The sequence below is a fragment of the Ammospiza caudacuta genome, chromosome 3 (assembly GCF_027887145.1).
Source record: "Ammospiza caudacuta isolate bAmmCau1 chromosome 3, bAmmCau1.pri, whole genome shotgun sequence".
NCBI classification, from domain to species: domain Eukaryota; kingdom Metazoa; phylum Chordata; class Aves; order Passeriformes; family Passerellidae; genus Ammospiza; species Ammospiza caudacuta.
The window spans coordinates 51,412,073-51,428,085 of NC_080595.1; the positions used below are offsets into that span (position 1 = coordinate 51,412,073).

General features: G+C 35.8%; 1 protein-coding gene across 5 annotated transcripts in view; it reads right to left on the reverse strand.

Annotated features, from left to right (window-relative positions):
* Positions 1-887: 887 nt before the first annotated feature.
* The window catches only part of STXBP5 (syntaxin binding protein 5), a 104,423-nt gene continuing 89,297 nt past the window's right edge, over positions 888-16,013 (reverse strand). For all 5 annotated transcript variants that reach the window (XM_058800799.1, XM_058800797.1, XM_058800798.1 and 2 more), the window contains 6 exons: positions 15,274-15,513; positions 13,509-13,872; positions 10,862-11,027; positions 9,985-10,096; positions 7,598-7,818; positions 888-6,904 (listed from right to left, as the gene is read on the reverse strand). In XM_058800799.1, the coding sequence (XP_058656782.1) occupies positions 6,863-6,904; positions 7,598-7,818; positions 9,985-10,096; positions 10,862-11,027; positions 13,509-13,872; positions 15,274-15,513 (1,145 nt within the window). In that variant the 3' untranslated portion in view covers positions 888-6,862. The remainder of the gene's footprint in view (positions 6,905-7,597; positions 7,819-9,984; positions 10,097-10,861; positions 11,028-13,508; positions 13,873-15,273; positions 15,514-16,013) is intronic.

The following is a 16,013-nucleotide window of genomic DNA, read 5'->3' on the forward strand; positions in this document are numbered from 1 at the left end:
TAAGAAAAGTGCTGATGGGCATATAATCCTATGTCTGTAGGTATTAAATGCATTTAATTTACTGTACCTTGGCAACAAAATTGTTGAAGCACATGATGCGCAAAGGAACCACGTTTTTAATATAGGTCTCATCAAATCCTGAGTTTCACTGAATGAAAATGCTTCACTTTGCAACCTCACTCTGGTACTCCCCTCTTGTCAGTCCATTGGTCTGTGCAGTCCTACAGTACCCATAAGAAGCAGCTACTTCTCCTGTAGCTTTTTTACTTTTATTGGAGACTACCAGACCTAGTGAGTAGCTGGAGGCGGTGTGACAGCTCCAAATATCTTGAATCCAATTAAACTGAATATTAAACAATTTTTTTTCATTCCAATGCATTATCCTTTTTATAACTCCAAGCACTGCAGAGCATCCAGTTCATTATGCGTAACCATCAAAGAAAAAACAAGTCTGGAACTAGCAGACTTTTTCCACAGATGAAACTATATTCTCACATACTAAAACAACCAACATGAAATATTTTGCTATTTGTCATCAAGAGATCCAAAAATTTCTCCAAGGTACAGCAATTTCACTTCTCAGATTTACTGCCCAAGCCTCTCTTCGGATTCATTATTTCCCCACCATTGAGAGAGTATGTTTACAAAGCCAGGTTGTTTGTATTTCCCTCTCTCCCCAACAGTAAAAGATAGCAAATTTAATAACACTGCAAGCTAGAAAACTGCTCTGTGGCAAAGCTGAGCCTCAGTCCAAGAGAACAATCCATCTGCTGTACTGTAAACATGGCAAAGAAAAAAATACCAGTTTCATCTCTTCTCCCCTTACACGCTGGATTTTTCATTTAATAGACAAAATGCAAGTACAGAAAATACTTTGCTTTACTAAGTCTGTACAATGAATGACCTTAACTTTTCTGGTAACTTAAAAAGATAACAGGACTCCACATTTTCACCATCAGTATACACATTTCAGAATGTTCTTACATGTGCTTGGGGACATCACTGCAGATGAAGCATTTCACACCTCTCAGGGTCTTTCAGGGCTGTTCCTCATCAGCCAGGCTGGCTGCTCTGCTTGCTGTAAAGCACAACTCACACCTTCCTGCTGCTCCGGCCAGCAGAAAAACAACTCGTCAGGAAGAAAAGGAGTAAGCTACACTCATTTCAGGAGAGATTTGAATAGTTTATTTTGCCCAATCAAGAGCCCTTCATCATAATGACACATTCATATACACATATATGAACATTTTTTTCTGAAACATTAATGTATAATACATTTTAAATTTAAAATACCAGCTGCACAGGTATTTTTATTTACAAAAATATTCCATACTTAATTTTTTAACTTCATTATGATGACATAGTTCAGTCCAAGTACATGTAAGTAAAATAACTCTATGCAATCTAACATAGTTGAGTTTGTAACAGTACAGTTTGAAGTTCATATGAAACTATATTTGTAGACAGATGGATTTGCAACCCTACCTAAAAATGCATATTCCAGTAATCATCCTCAGAAGAGCTAGTGGGGCTCAGCAAGACTTAACTGAAGAATAAGTTGCAATGAACATAAGGGAAAAAGAAAACACTCATGTACACACTAACATATACAGAAACGAGAACTGCTACACATCAAGCATGCTTACCCAAGAGTGGGCAATGTTAGAAAAATTTACGGATGTATTTTTTCCCCCATGATGCTGGTACAATGAAACAGCAGCATAACTAGAAAGCAGCATGTTTTCCTAGTTCTAACCACTACAGATAGCAGAGCTCAGGTCTAAAATAACACAGTACTGCTTATTTACAATTCTGTTTTAAAAGGGAATATTTAAAACATGTTCCCACCCCTCTCCCTTTCCATCACCTATGACTGAATGGTAGTGGTAATCCACATACAACTTCTTACATGTTTTCAACTGAAACAGTTTAACTTCTAGTTATTTGCCTGGTTAATATGGAACTTAGGTACTAACAGAAAAATACAAGTGTCAAAGTAACCTACAGCTGTAGGTTAGCTTAAACGTTTCTAGGTGCACATGGAACTTCTAAAAGATACTGATTGACATCTTCCATTTGATTGTTTGGTGTTTCTGCCTCATTTCTCTTCCTTTTTTTCCACTTTTAAAAAATTAATGCCTACATCTTTAAGTCTAAACTTTATAAGGTGGAAAAGAACCCAGAAACAGTACACTCATCAGAGTTGAAACAGTAATAAGGTAGATATATAGCACATCTTTATAATGGGCTTAAGAAGAAATCGGCCCACATCAGCTTTTCAATGAAAACGGAAGTAAAATTGGTTTAACTGATTCACCTACATTACACCCTTTTTTCCCCTGATTCTGTTCACTTCCACCCCTCAAGCATCATTAATTTCTGTCTACAGAGTATTTGAAGATTTTGTGGTAGTAGCAAAGTTATCAACATCCACCCAAAAAGACTCAAATCAATTACCCAGGAAATTGGCTGGCACGAGGGAAGATTGAAGTGACCAGCTGCCCTTCTACCTGGAAAGGGAGGCAAGGCACTGCAGTCCCTCCCTCCCACACTGGACTGTCTGCAGTCAGTGCCTGCCCAGACATGTTAAACTACAAAGAGAAAGTAGTGGGCACTTCAGCCACAGACTCTTTAATTTTTCCAACATGTTTCAGACACAAAAAAACCCCAACAAAACAAACCCACATAAAAACCAACCCTGATTTACATGTAAAGAGCTGATGTATAATCAAAATACGCAAATTACTCAAAGAAAATGTTTACTGGACAAACCTCACTTCAGTTTTGGAGAATTTTAAAAGTTCAAGAAATAGAGCTGAAAAAAGTCTCTCATGTGTACCAGAAAAAAACCCAAACCATAGAAAACCAGTCAGCCATGGACTGCAGCTATTGAGAAAACTTGAATATTAGGCTAGTTCCCTATCTTCTTGCTCCATACTTGGAGAATTATTCAAGGAAGTTCATAATGGGAGGTAAAAATAACTGATTATTTTCTGCAAAGCAAAATGGGCTATTTGTTTTAATTGCTTAGTAATTGTATCATCTCGATATGAGATATGAATGTATTCATAAGCTTAAAACAACTTCTATGGATAATATACATACTTTAAGTACTTTGACTTAAAACTTGAACACAAGTCTTTTTAAAATTAAAGGTAGAAGTGTACATATAAAAATTATTTAAAACTAAAAGTATATTCTTAAGCAGTATGTATAAATATAACAGATTTCTTTTGTATTATCTAGTAACAAATGCGAAAGTGTTGCAGTAATTTATAAACTGAATGCTGACACAGAATACGTGCCTTTCATTAAATTCTATATTGTATATACATCTTTTGCTAAGAAAACACACATTCTAAATAAATCACATAATTAGCAAAGGTGCCTGAAAGTAATCTGTTCTAAAGTCTTTATTGAACATGTGTGTTTATATACAAATAATGAACCTGAACTGCACAAATGCAGAAACAAAATTAAGGAATAAAATACCATGATTGAATTAAAGTGCAGGAAAAATTCAAGTTTAAAAGTTCAGGTAAGATCAGTGCCATTAATTAAGCAAAAATGAAAAATAAAAGAAACAAAAGCAATGAAACAAAAATTCCCACCCTTCAAAAAAACCCAAACAAACCAAAACACCACCAAAACAAATGAAATTAAAAAAACCAAAACCAAAACATAGAAAGGAAAATAAAAGGAAAACTAAAAGGAAAAAAAAGCAAATGAACTTGCTTCCAAAAATCCTCCTTTGGATGTAGCTTTCCAATCTCCTGCCATGCAAGTACCACCTCAGGCACAAAAACTTTGCATAAAGACAGACAAAGAACACAGCTATATATTACTCTACTTTATAACTGACTGTTTGCTGAAGAACAAACCACTGGAGATGCCTGTGGTGTAACATTTTCAGACTGATTTGGAATACACACATATTTACACATACCAGGAATCAAAAGTTACGATTTGGCAGGACTAAGGTGAAGAAAAGTTTCTTCAGTTTACAGTTTCTAATGAGACACACTACATATAAACAGATAGGTAGCAGCAGGTAGTTTCTTACTTTCATTTAAAAAAAAGTAATAGCTCAATAGTATTTTTTTAGTTTTCCAGACACTCTAAAAAATGTCACACAACTAAAATGCTAGTGAAAAAACCAGGGGTGCTTCCCTGCAAGGATTTCAATACACTTTGCTGTACAAAAGGTGCACCACCAATAGCACAATAAGATGCAATGATGGGTGTGTGATCGCCTTCCTTCCACTGGGAAGGAAAAAGTAACATTTTAGACTAAAATTGTACATAGCCCCTTTTATTGACCAAGAACCATTTGTGTATTTATCTCAAGAACAACCATGCCTATTCTTCCTATCTAGAAGCATGCCCTGAACACAAGCACCAGAAGAGATTCAACTACGATAGATTCTGTAACACCAAATCAGCCGCTACTCCTCTGGTACTGCCAGATGGTCTCTCATTGCCTCTGATTATTTCGCTTGCTGGTGGTTGTCAAATACATCTTGATGAGAAAGTTAAGTAGGCTTTCCTTTCAAGCCAAGGTCATCTTCATTGATTGATACCATAATTTGTTGAAGAATACTTTTGCAATCCTCTCCCCCAGAGCCTGACCAGATTAATTCCCCAGTATTCTGTTGCCCTGAAATGTACTTTATTTTCAGCAGGTCAAATAATAATGAGTCAACTCAATTTATAAATGTGAGACAAGGAAGGGGTCAAGTGTCAGCTAGGGTGGGTTTTTTTGGATGTGGTATGGATAGTGGTTTATCTCATTTTCTTCTACCTGAATGTCTCACAAAATGGTGTTAAATAGGCATTAATTAGACACTAAAAAATAAATTAACATGCAGAGGCAAATATTGCATGGCAAACTGAGTTAAGTAACTCAAGTAAACATTGCCTCAGTAGCTATGGGACAGACCTGTCAAGAAATCATAATACTGCTTGTTTGAATTGTCACATTCTTATTTTTTAAGTCCTTTGAGCAGTGGGCATAGTAGAGCATGCCCTTTTACTGGCAACACAATTCAACTGTCTTTTTAAAATGTTGCTCTACCTAAAGTGAGAACATGTATCAGTTTGTGCTTCAAAGCCCGAACATATTTTTCTCTCATTTGAAAAGTGATTTAAGGAACCATAAGTAACTTCAATATTTTGCATCCTTGAGGTGTTTTGTAAGGTGCCTTATCTGTGTACCTGCAACATCACTTCACAATACAAATATAACCAAAGTTCTGCTTTGGGAACATTCGGGAAGTTTGTGAAAAAAGTACACAAAATGCAATGCTCGGAGAAGCAAACCTAAGTGATTAATTTCAGACAATGTAGACCTATCAGCTTCTAAGTACTCCCTTTTATAAAACAAAACGCGTCAATGACTATTCCTGATTTGAGAAAAAATGTCTAAAGGAATTTTTGAAATGCAAGCATTTATTTTAAGGAATACTCTCTTTTAAAAAGAGCCCTGGTTATTCACACTGATACAGCTTTAGTGCAGTAGCCATTAAAAAGTTAGCTCAGCTGTATTATTTATCTCACCCAAATAGAACATTATTTCAGCAATTCCTAAAGTTTTTATGCACACTTTACCACTGCTTACAATGAAAACACTGCTTTAGAGATTAAATCCAAACTTTAGGACAAATGCCTTTAGTGCTGCACGGGGCTGAGACAGGTACTTGTAAAATAGCACTACTGGCAGAACTTAGAGATTGGCTAAACAACATACTGACAATTATCAAGTATTAAATGCTTGCTTGCCATTGTTCATGCATCAGCACCTCCATGGTGTGCGGAAGATTGAAAACCTGAGTCCAAGGTTATCTGATTTCCTAGTGAAGGACTAAAGGGGCATCTCGAACTTAAGTCTTGAGCAAAACTATCTCAGCTATTTCAATTAATGGCTGTAAAGATACATTCTGTTAAACATTTATAAAAATTCACAGCATGAATGGAACCCACAGCCAATTCTAAATGTTACACAACGTGAACCAATAACTATTTTTGGCAAAAATAATATTTAACTGAACAGAAGTTGAAGAATTCTTACCACAAGGAAGATGTTACCACATTTCACATTGCACGGCCATAACACAAACGAAAACTCCCAGCATGACACATTCCAGTCATATTATTCACTTGACTTTTTAATGCAAAAATTACGTATTCTTTTGTTTTGCACGTCACAGAATAGGATGTGAATACAAGAATACTAGATCAGGGGTCCAAGAAAAGACTATGCACAGGTCAACTATGTATACAATTTTCAATAAGAAATCTTCCAAGCTTCCAGCTTTTTAAATGAAAGAATGACAGGAAACTTCAACTCTTCTTCAACAATAATGGTAAATATAGCGAGTCCTAGAGAGGGCAATTGTAAGTCAGCTACTGTCCAGCAAGACAAACAGCTCGATTCCAGCTCTTGGACCCCTGATTTATTGCCTCTCCTTACAGGAGGGTATAACACTGGCAGCAATTACAATAGCACAAAAACTTTTGGCATATGAAATATTAACACAGGATTGACCCTGCATTGCCCCTGCCCATCTCACCACGATTTCCTTTTACTCTCTTTCCCACATCTTCCAGCTACCTTCTCTGTTCCAACTTTATGCTAACCAACAGCTAAGAAACACTCAAGTTTCTTTTTTTGTGTGTGTTTCTTAGATATAAAGATCCTCAGTTAAAGCCAGGACTGAGGTAAAACAGTGTGTGATTTGTGCTAAGAAACAACAGTATCCGATGGTGAATACTCCTTTAAATATCAGTGGTCCTGCCAAAATTAATGAAAAAACAAGATTTTTTCATCAGGACAAAATTAAACAGATGTGATTGATGAGAGTCATCAGAACTGGTACCACTTCTTGTCTTTGTACTTCAACATCATCTAAAAAAACAACAAAAAAATTCTAATTACTGTTTTTGTAATGTACCAAAATGTACAATGACACAAACAAATAATATGCTTTACAAAGCAGCGTGAGAAAGAAAGATTTTAGCAAGGTTGCACACATGTCGCTGAACACTGAGCGTTTAGCATGATGAATTTTCTAATGGTAACATTATTGGTGGTGAGCTAGCCTCAGAAAAAGACATTTTAGGGAGAATGGGGAGGTTGCACAGGAGTTTAGGGTGTGGAAAGAAGTTGGCATGAAAATGAATGAGAACAGCCATTCTGTGGAAGTCACTGAGGAAAAAAACAAAGTGGCACTTAGAGGGTTTGCATACAACAGGACCTTTCTTAAGGACAGCAGGAATCTGACATAAAACATTACTCTTCTTATTAATTCAGTGACAATAAGCAATTTTTACAGTAATAGGGATTGAGTTGCACATTTAGAAGCTTGCATGCCACTCCAGCAGACTGCATGCTCTAGAGCAATGTGCTAGGAGACAAGGCTGTTTCCAGTGAGTACTTAATTGTTAGGAGTGACAAGTGATGGATGAAAAGGAAGTATCCTTTATCAATGATGCTGCATGTCCTTCAGATACCTCTAACATGCCTTTGGCAGAACTCAGTCACCTTGCAGAATTTGCATTTATGTGACAATCAGTTTAATGTTCAGTTTAACATACTCACCTCATGAGCATGTTTTGAGAAAGAATCAGCACTGTAAAGCATAGCTGCAGTTTTCTCTTCCAGTTCTCCCAGTTTCTGTCCTCTTTCATCCAGTGCCAGCCGGGCTCGTGCCAGTTCACCAACTACACCAGATGCTGCTCCTTTGACACCTTCGATACCCCCAGGTCCTGGAATATGCTGGGCAAGACTCCTTGATGCCTTCCCAGATGCTGATTCTCCAACTGGAGGCATTTGCAAAAGCAGCAAATACAGAATAGTAAGTTTTTCTATCATTGTGACATAAATACCACTGAAACGAGTTTATCTAGTGGTGTAATTTCTTTGCATGGAGACCAAACAGCTTATTTTGGGTATGACTAAGCAACACTCACTACTCTATGTTAGCAGATGTTTCTACATTAGAACTGAGGCATTCAAACATATTCTTAAGTTTCCAGGTAGTTTATAAAACTGTAAGCTCTTCGCAGCTCAAGTGTGAAATTTGAATTCTGTTGTTCATCAATAAAATTGTTGAAAAAACACTTCACCAGCACAATATAGCTTCTTTAATGAGGAATGTGTTTTGAGTTCAACAGAGAAAGCAGGATATTGAAATATTGAAAAGTTGTGGTTAGTTCTGGAAGTGCTTTGCTGGTATGTGAGCCAGCCAGTGCGATTCCACCAGCAGAAGTTTTTTTTGATGGAAGCATGCAGACACCCGAAGATTAGGTGTCAATGCTACCATTATTGTAAAAACCTTGCCAAAAAAAAAAAAAAAAAAAAAGGAAAAGGAATGTAAAACCACAGTATGGCTGTAAGAACAAATCAGCACAAAAGGTCAGCTGAACAGCTCCAGACTCCAGTGATAGCACTGACTACACTGACTTTGCTCTTAATGGCATGTCACTCACCCAGTTCAATCTATACACTTGATGTGCCAATCTCAAGCAGAACTGTACAGACCACAGAAATATGAGTATTTGTTTCAAACAGTGAAATATTGTTTGAATATTTTCTGTTTTTTAACCTCTAGGAAAAATAATATTAACTGGTTAAACACATTTTGATGCAGTATTTCCAGACTCTCTGATTTGATTTTATGCTACCAAGAATAATTTACATTTAAATTAGTCCCATAAAGATCTTTCTGTGAATTCCCAAAACAAAAAAAATAATTTCAATTATTACAGATTCTGCTGTGACCCTCATGGTAAATATGGCTACATTAAAGATATTCTCAAATGTCTTTTGAATTGTCATTGAAGTCTCTGTCAGGCTTTCTTTCATTCATTAGGATTTTTTATTTCGATTCAATAATATTTTCTTTCTAAAGATCCAAGCCAAAACTTAATGGTGGAAACTTGACATGATATAAAGAGGTAGCTTCTTAAGTTACACAATATTTTTCCTCTGTCTCATTCATATTAAATTATAATTTGTGCACATAAATTTCTCTACTGGAATACTTCACCAACCTTCCATAGTATTATATATACATATATGTATATAAAAACGCACAAAAAAGAAACCTTTGACACAAAAAGTGACCTCTAAATATCTGAGAGTTGCTCAAAATGTAGAGGCACAAGTAATGAAGTTTAATTTTTATTCTACAGAAATCAAAAGAACCACCATAAAAGAAAGGATTGGCAGGGCACCTTGTCCATTTTGACAGGTACATTTCACATTAATAAGAAAAAGGTTCTTAAAAGGAAGGATGCATAATATGGTGTTGCATCTAGCAAATATCTAAATAAATAAGTGGAAGCTATTTTCCTTAAATATATTAAAATGCTTAATGCCATCACAGTAAAAAAAGTAATAAAAAAAAAGAGAAAATTATAAAGCAATGAAAATTTTGCCAAATCTGAATTTTACTGTCCTATAAACAGAGGACTGAATTGAAATATCATACAGTTCTGCCCTTGCTGTCATTTCTAAGGCATTTCCACACAAGCAAAACAAGGAAAATCTGGCAAATAACTGAAGCAGAGTGAAATTTTAATTTTCTCACTGTCCAGAATAGAATTCTCTAAAAGCAGTGCCTTTCAGTTCACCAGCATAGATAGAATCATGGTCAGTACTACATGCTTCATAAAGATCAATAAACATAAGATTATAAAACAAGAAAAGGTTATAAAACAAAACCAAAATGTTCTAAAACAAAACTCATCTACTGCTGAATAAATGAGCTAAAAGAACCTGTTAAAAAAATCCATCCATGCTTTTCTGATCTTGTTGGTAGGTTGTACAACACAAAATTTATGAAAAAAACACATTTGTCACTCCCTATTTTACTCTCCTCTTCACAAAGGTAACGTTCTGTGAACACAGGTAATACATTCACCAAGGATCACTAGGTTCCTTGGGAAGAAATACCAGAAAAATAACAATTAACAATAACTTACAGAGTTCTTCTCTGTCAAGTGATTGTGCCCCACCTCCGAACAGACCTTTGAAGAACCCCCTGTTTGGTGCTTCTGGTGTTTCTACAAGAGTGAAGAGCTCGCCCAACATTTCCTTTGCAATGAAAAAGAGACAGAAAAAGTCATAAATTATTAAAAATAATGGAATATTCTTGCACTTTCCAGATTTGTTTAATGGATTTGAATTTTAAAAGAGATACGCTTTAATGAGCATCTGTCTTTGCAAGGTGATGTAGGAAATAGAAAAATAAAAAACATATTAAGAAACTTGTCCAAACTATCTGCTTCTGATGGTTACAAGCTCAGAGCTCATAGAATTCAGAAGCAAAGAAATGCATTCAAGTAAAGCTTATTTGCCCCTCTACAACTTGGGCAAGGCTTTTGACTTTGTTCTATTGAAACTGCATCTACAAATACTTATATCCACATAGCAGTATGAAAGTAGAGCCTGCAACTCTGCTGTTTCATTATTCTATACATCTACCAACCTGAAGCATGACTGAGAATTTTTCAAGCTGTTAACACCCCTGAGATATAATAGCTTCCTTCAAATATCCTGAGTTGGCATTCCCCACTTGTGTTAGCACACACCTCCCCCAGTGTCAACTGATCAAGCGAATTTTAATGGCATGTTAAAGGAGGATATTTCCTGTTGATCAAAATTAAATTAGGCAAGAAACTGATTCAGCTACAATAGGATGGATGAAACAAAAATTTAAGGTAGAAGTGATTTATTCAGAATCAGACTCTACAGTGAAAGAAAACAAAAGGGAAAAACAAATATCAGAGCACAAAAGCCTAAATGCTCAGCTCAGAATGTATCTAAGACAAAAGTGATTTTTTAAAGAGAGTTCATTACCTGAAGATTTTCACATGTTTCTTGGCTGTAGGTGAGCCTCTGTATTTCAGTTGGTGAGACAAGATAGAGTGCTTGTCCATTATCGGTGAAGCAGAACGTTCTGGCTATCCGCATGTTGGTGAGTGGCAGGTAATACACATCCAACAACGGCCTTAAACTGGGCAAACTTAAGGAAAAGAATTAAAACCCCATTAAATATAGCAGAAATGTCTCTTATTGATCAAATGCTGATTTTTAAAATGCAATACATAATTTTTTCTCTTCACCATCTGCATGATACCACATAAACAGGTATCATTTAATGATGCTACAGAATCTCAAAACATCAGATTTTTCAAGGCAGCACCTCAAAAGTGAAATTTAAACATCTGCATCACAGATGCATTTAAAAGCATTTTTTAAAAATTATAGTCTGAGCATGTAAATCACAAATTCAGTATTTAATGAATTAGGCATTACTTAATAATTACCAAGGTATTTTGATAAGTATGTACCAGGAGTTTACAATTAAACATCCTGTCTCTTCTCCCAGGTTAATAATTTCTCCTTTACTAAAATTAAAATCTAAAAGATCTCTCCTCAAGAAAATGTAAATATATTACGAGTGTGCTGTCAAAGGAAAGCACAATACAGTAGCTTCAAGCAATTTTTTTAGTTAAGTCCCCCCTTTTTCTCTAACTAGATGTTGAAGAGAAAGTCCTCTTAGAGCAAAGTTTGCTTACCTTGTATTTTTGGATTCTATACATGTAACTGCAGAACTTACTGTATCAATCTACTGAAGAAGAGACAGCACACTTGGGCTAGAGCAATATTCCCCTACCAAACAGTCCTCTCCCTCAAAGTGATAATAAATGCAAGGGACAAAACACCTAATTTCTTGACCAGTAGAACACAAAATAAACCACTGTCTCAAACATCCCCTGCAAAGGTCTTCTAAAAAAATTACTAAAGTTGTTAGCTTCCAATGTCCCAATAATTCAATAAACAGCTTCTGCTGCAGCCACCATCCACATAAGGTTATTAATTCTAGACACTATAAAAGCAGTCAATGGGGAAAACTGAAGTTAAAATCTAAAAAAGATGTAGTAACCACAACAGTATCAGGCTGTTTTCTTTTGTTTTTTTCTTTTTCTTTTTTTTTTGCATGATGCTGAGATTGCCTTTGGAGGCAGGTTTCAAAAGTGAGAAATAAAAAGCAATATTCTCTTGTAAGCATATCACCCAGATATGACACCTCTGCCACGCATGTCTAAAATAAGAATATTCCTAAGAGTCAGTAACAGGGAAGTGTTTTGCTTCAGATCAATGGGAGCATAAAACATTCTTACAGCTTCAAAACACAAAAATATCATATCAGATAGGACAAGTGTGATATCCATGATAACATTTTCATAATTTCTGTTACAGATATGTTTGTTACTAAGTACTATCTGAATTTATTTCAGTAGTTAAGTATTGGGCATCTTGGGTATGACACAGTGCTCTGACAACTTTACATGAACTGCAAATAAGGTCCATCTCCAGCAGCAATTCATGCTTATGAAATGGAGCTCAGCATCAGAATTAAACTTCCCTACACAAGGAAACAATTCAGCATTTATAATTTACCACTTATGTAGAGTTCATTAGAGAATAATGTGAATCCTCAAGAAGACAGGATTTGTTTCACTATATGATATCTGAACATAAGTTTAGTTTTAGTAGGAAAAACAATAGTGTTTGCCCTGCAAGGTGAGCAGCATTTTTTAGAGATGTTTAGCATACATAAAACATGGGATATATACCAATGGATTTACAGACTTACATACTACAATTAAAAAACAAGTTTTGATTGTATCAGTTTTAGTTTTACTCCTAATAACTTCCTAAAGAAGTATTTTTTACAGAGTTTTCCAAGCTGAAAGCTTCTTTTGGCATCATTAAAATAATCTTTTAGGAACTTTACTGGCATAATTTTATAGGGCCATGTTCTACATTCATCTTATCATCAGGCCACAGCGAAACTGCAGGTGGAAGCGTTTAAGTATATACACACTGCTGGTTCAGAATAAAATAACACTTAGAAACATTTAAGATAAAGCACATGAAAATTACATAGGTGACCTGTAAGTATATTTAAACACTACTGCTACAATAACAACATGCTTAAACTCCTAACTTAAACCCCTTACTTTATTTGGTACTATACAAATGGCAGTTTATCTTGCCTTTATAGCCTGGGTTTGAGCCTTTAAGGCACAAGCAAGCTACACGAGAAAATATTGAGGCATGAATGGGATGCCCACAACTGCACAAAAATAGGCAGAGTTCTGGTCAGGTGCAAGCTAAAGGTCTGACTGAAGGCATTTTTCTCCATCAGGAAGTAAATTCAACTTTTAGACAAACTTAAAGTCATGGACCTATATCACCTGTTTGGAACTGTGTGTTGAATCAATGTAGCTTGAGCTAAAGTGGTAAACTTTTTCATGTGTTAAAGACATAACTAACAGGAATGTGCAGTCAAAATTATTCAAGCTTAAGTATTAGAGAATCATCAACACTGAGTGAATGTAATTTTTTTTAAGTTCACCATCCTGTGGAAAAGGAACCTTTCTGTGTAGCAGAGGACTATTTCTTTTTGTAGAAGTTACTATCAAACAGGTCTTACCTAAAAGTCATGATATGTCCATTGGCACAAAAACATGCAAGGCAGATACTGTTACTCAACGACACTATGTCTCCACGAAGAACAAAAGAAGTCTCTGTTATATTTTGCTTATAAATACAGTTCTGGGATGGCAGTGAGATAACTTTTGCTTGCTTTTCTGAACATATCACTGCATATTGGTTTTCACTGATTTCCTGAGAGGAAGAAGGGGACACTGAGACAGGTCGTCGCTTTTTTGCTTTTTCTTTTTCATCTTTATCTTCATGGTGTTCTCTCCAGGTTTCATGTGCTGGTGGGACCAAAGATCCTGTGGTGTCCAAAAAAGCCATTCTCAAGATTGCCCCTTTTAGCCTCAGGATGGTTCCTAGGAAAGAGTAGTTGAGCACATTTCTAAAACAGTTCTCCTAAATTGCTTTCCAAGCTACAAAATACTCCTTTAAGAAGCTAGGAGAATGAAAAGAAAAGAAGAACTTCAGTTTGCCTCCCTAGGAAAACAGATGTACACAAACCTTGGGCATTTATCTAAAAACTAATGAAGCACAAAAGTAATCAGGAAAATGTTAAACCAGTTTTCAAGGGTAAAGTGGGTGCATACTCTTTTATTAACTTCAAGGGAAATGTATTTGTATTTAAGTTCAGTGCCACAAATGCAACTCATTTAATTCTCTCCTGATGAGTACACAGTATATTTAATATCAACAATAAATGTTATCAGTCAAAGGTGAGCACCATCTTTTCCTTCAACTGGTTCAGAGACAAGCATGTGCAGTTTTTTTATTTCTCCCCTGCAGTTCACATTTGAATCTGCTTCTCTAGCTTGAAACGAAAAAGTATTCCCTCCTTACAGTTCAAATCACTGTCTCTGTAGGCCAGACCTTTAGCAAATCAATTTCATTTTACCTTAATTCATTTACATGTAAGTAACAACATCAACATCTGCTAGGTCCAAAATAAAAAGCAGTATCTTTTAAGGATTATGCTGCAGATGCAAAGGGGAAACACACTGCCTAGCCTGCAGCATTGCTTTTATGGCCAAATGTTACCAAATCTGACCACTGCTGCCAATCCCTCACTCAATGGGCACAAATCCCATGTATGGTCTAGATGTCCACTCCTCATCATTCCTAAAACCAAATGGCATTGCAATTTGTATGTTTGATACCATCTGTGTAGCAAAATGGACTAGAGCAGCATGTTCTGCATGAGAGTGGTAGCAGGAAAGCTAAATCTGTGACTAACAGTCTATCCAATAAACCATGAATACAAAATTACAACAAAATTAGTGGCTGTGCATCAGAAAAACAAGATCCAAGACCTTTCACAGCAATTCAAAGGAATATAATTACCGCTAATATTTCAAGCTAGTTGTTCAATTTACAGCCTTAGTTTGCACTCCCTTTTTTTGCTGCAGGAAAACTGATTGACTCTTACCTCATGACTGAAAAACAGTAATAAAATGAGCATTTGATACTATTAATCTCTTCTGCTATCTCTGTTAACAACTACAAATGGTTTCTCAGCAAGCAAACACTAAAGTTACATTTTTTTATTTTATGAAATTGTACTTACTATTTTTCCAATTTAAGAAACTCTGGTAAAAAAGTAACCAGTCTAGCTTGTTAAACTTACCAGCTAAATCAATGCAATATATATTTTAAATTAATCAAACATTGAAAAGCAAACCCCAAACAGTTTCCTAAAAAATAGGAAGAACGACAACAATACTTTATCAAAGCGTCCTTTAGCCTGTCTGCTTTGTACATACCACTGGGAGAAACAATTACTGGCTGAAGAAGTCTCTGCTCTCCTCCTGGGGGTAAGTTCAGTACAATGACAAGCACTGTACCCAGCGTGGTGCCAACCCACAGGCATGGGGAAGGTGATGTATCAGCCTTTCTTGTGAAAGTCTCACAAAAATGAAGAGCGGAAATTGCCTCGCGTGACTCTTTATCAATGCTAGTTACACTAGAACTCCGGGATCGACTGCAAGAGTTGTCTTTGACATCTGAAAATAAACCAGTATTAATTAAAAAGAATGGCTAATTGGAGGGATTAAGAGAATTTAATTATTTTTGTTCTTTAGCATCAACTGTATACTAACTATAACGCTATTGATTTTTGTACCCCTATCCTTCATAAGTCATATCTCCTCATTCCCCAATTTCCAGCTGTTTCTTGAGCAAAGCACCCAATATTTGTTGCAGAGGTTGCCATTAGATAATTATAATGAAAAATCTGAAGGCATATTTTTGTCTTCTAGAGCCAGAGAATAATAGTTATCAAGTGGTACTCTTTTAAAAAGCTGAATGACAAACCTCTCTGCCAATTAGTTCATTGAGCAGATGAAAAAATATTGGTTTTTTCAACACAGTTAACTAATCTTAAGAAGATACAACTATTTTACTTTAGGAAATGCAGTGACATCTGCACAGCATAATAGCATTGGTCCTTGTAATGACCCACAATATTGTTCCACTTAATGAAACTGTGTGCAGGAGATCTAAC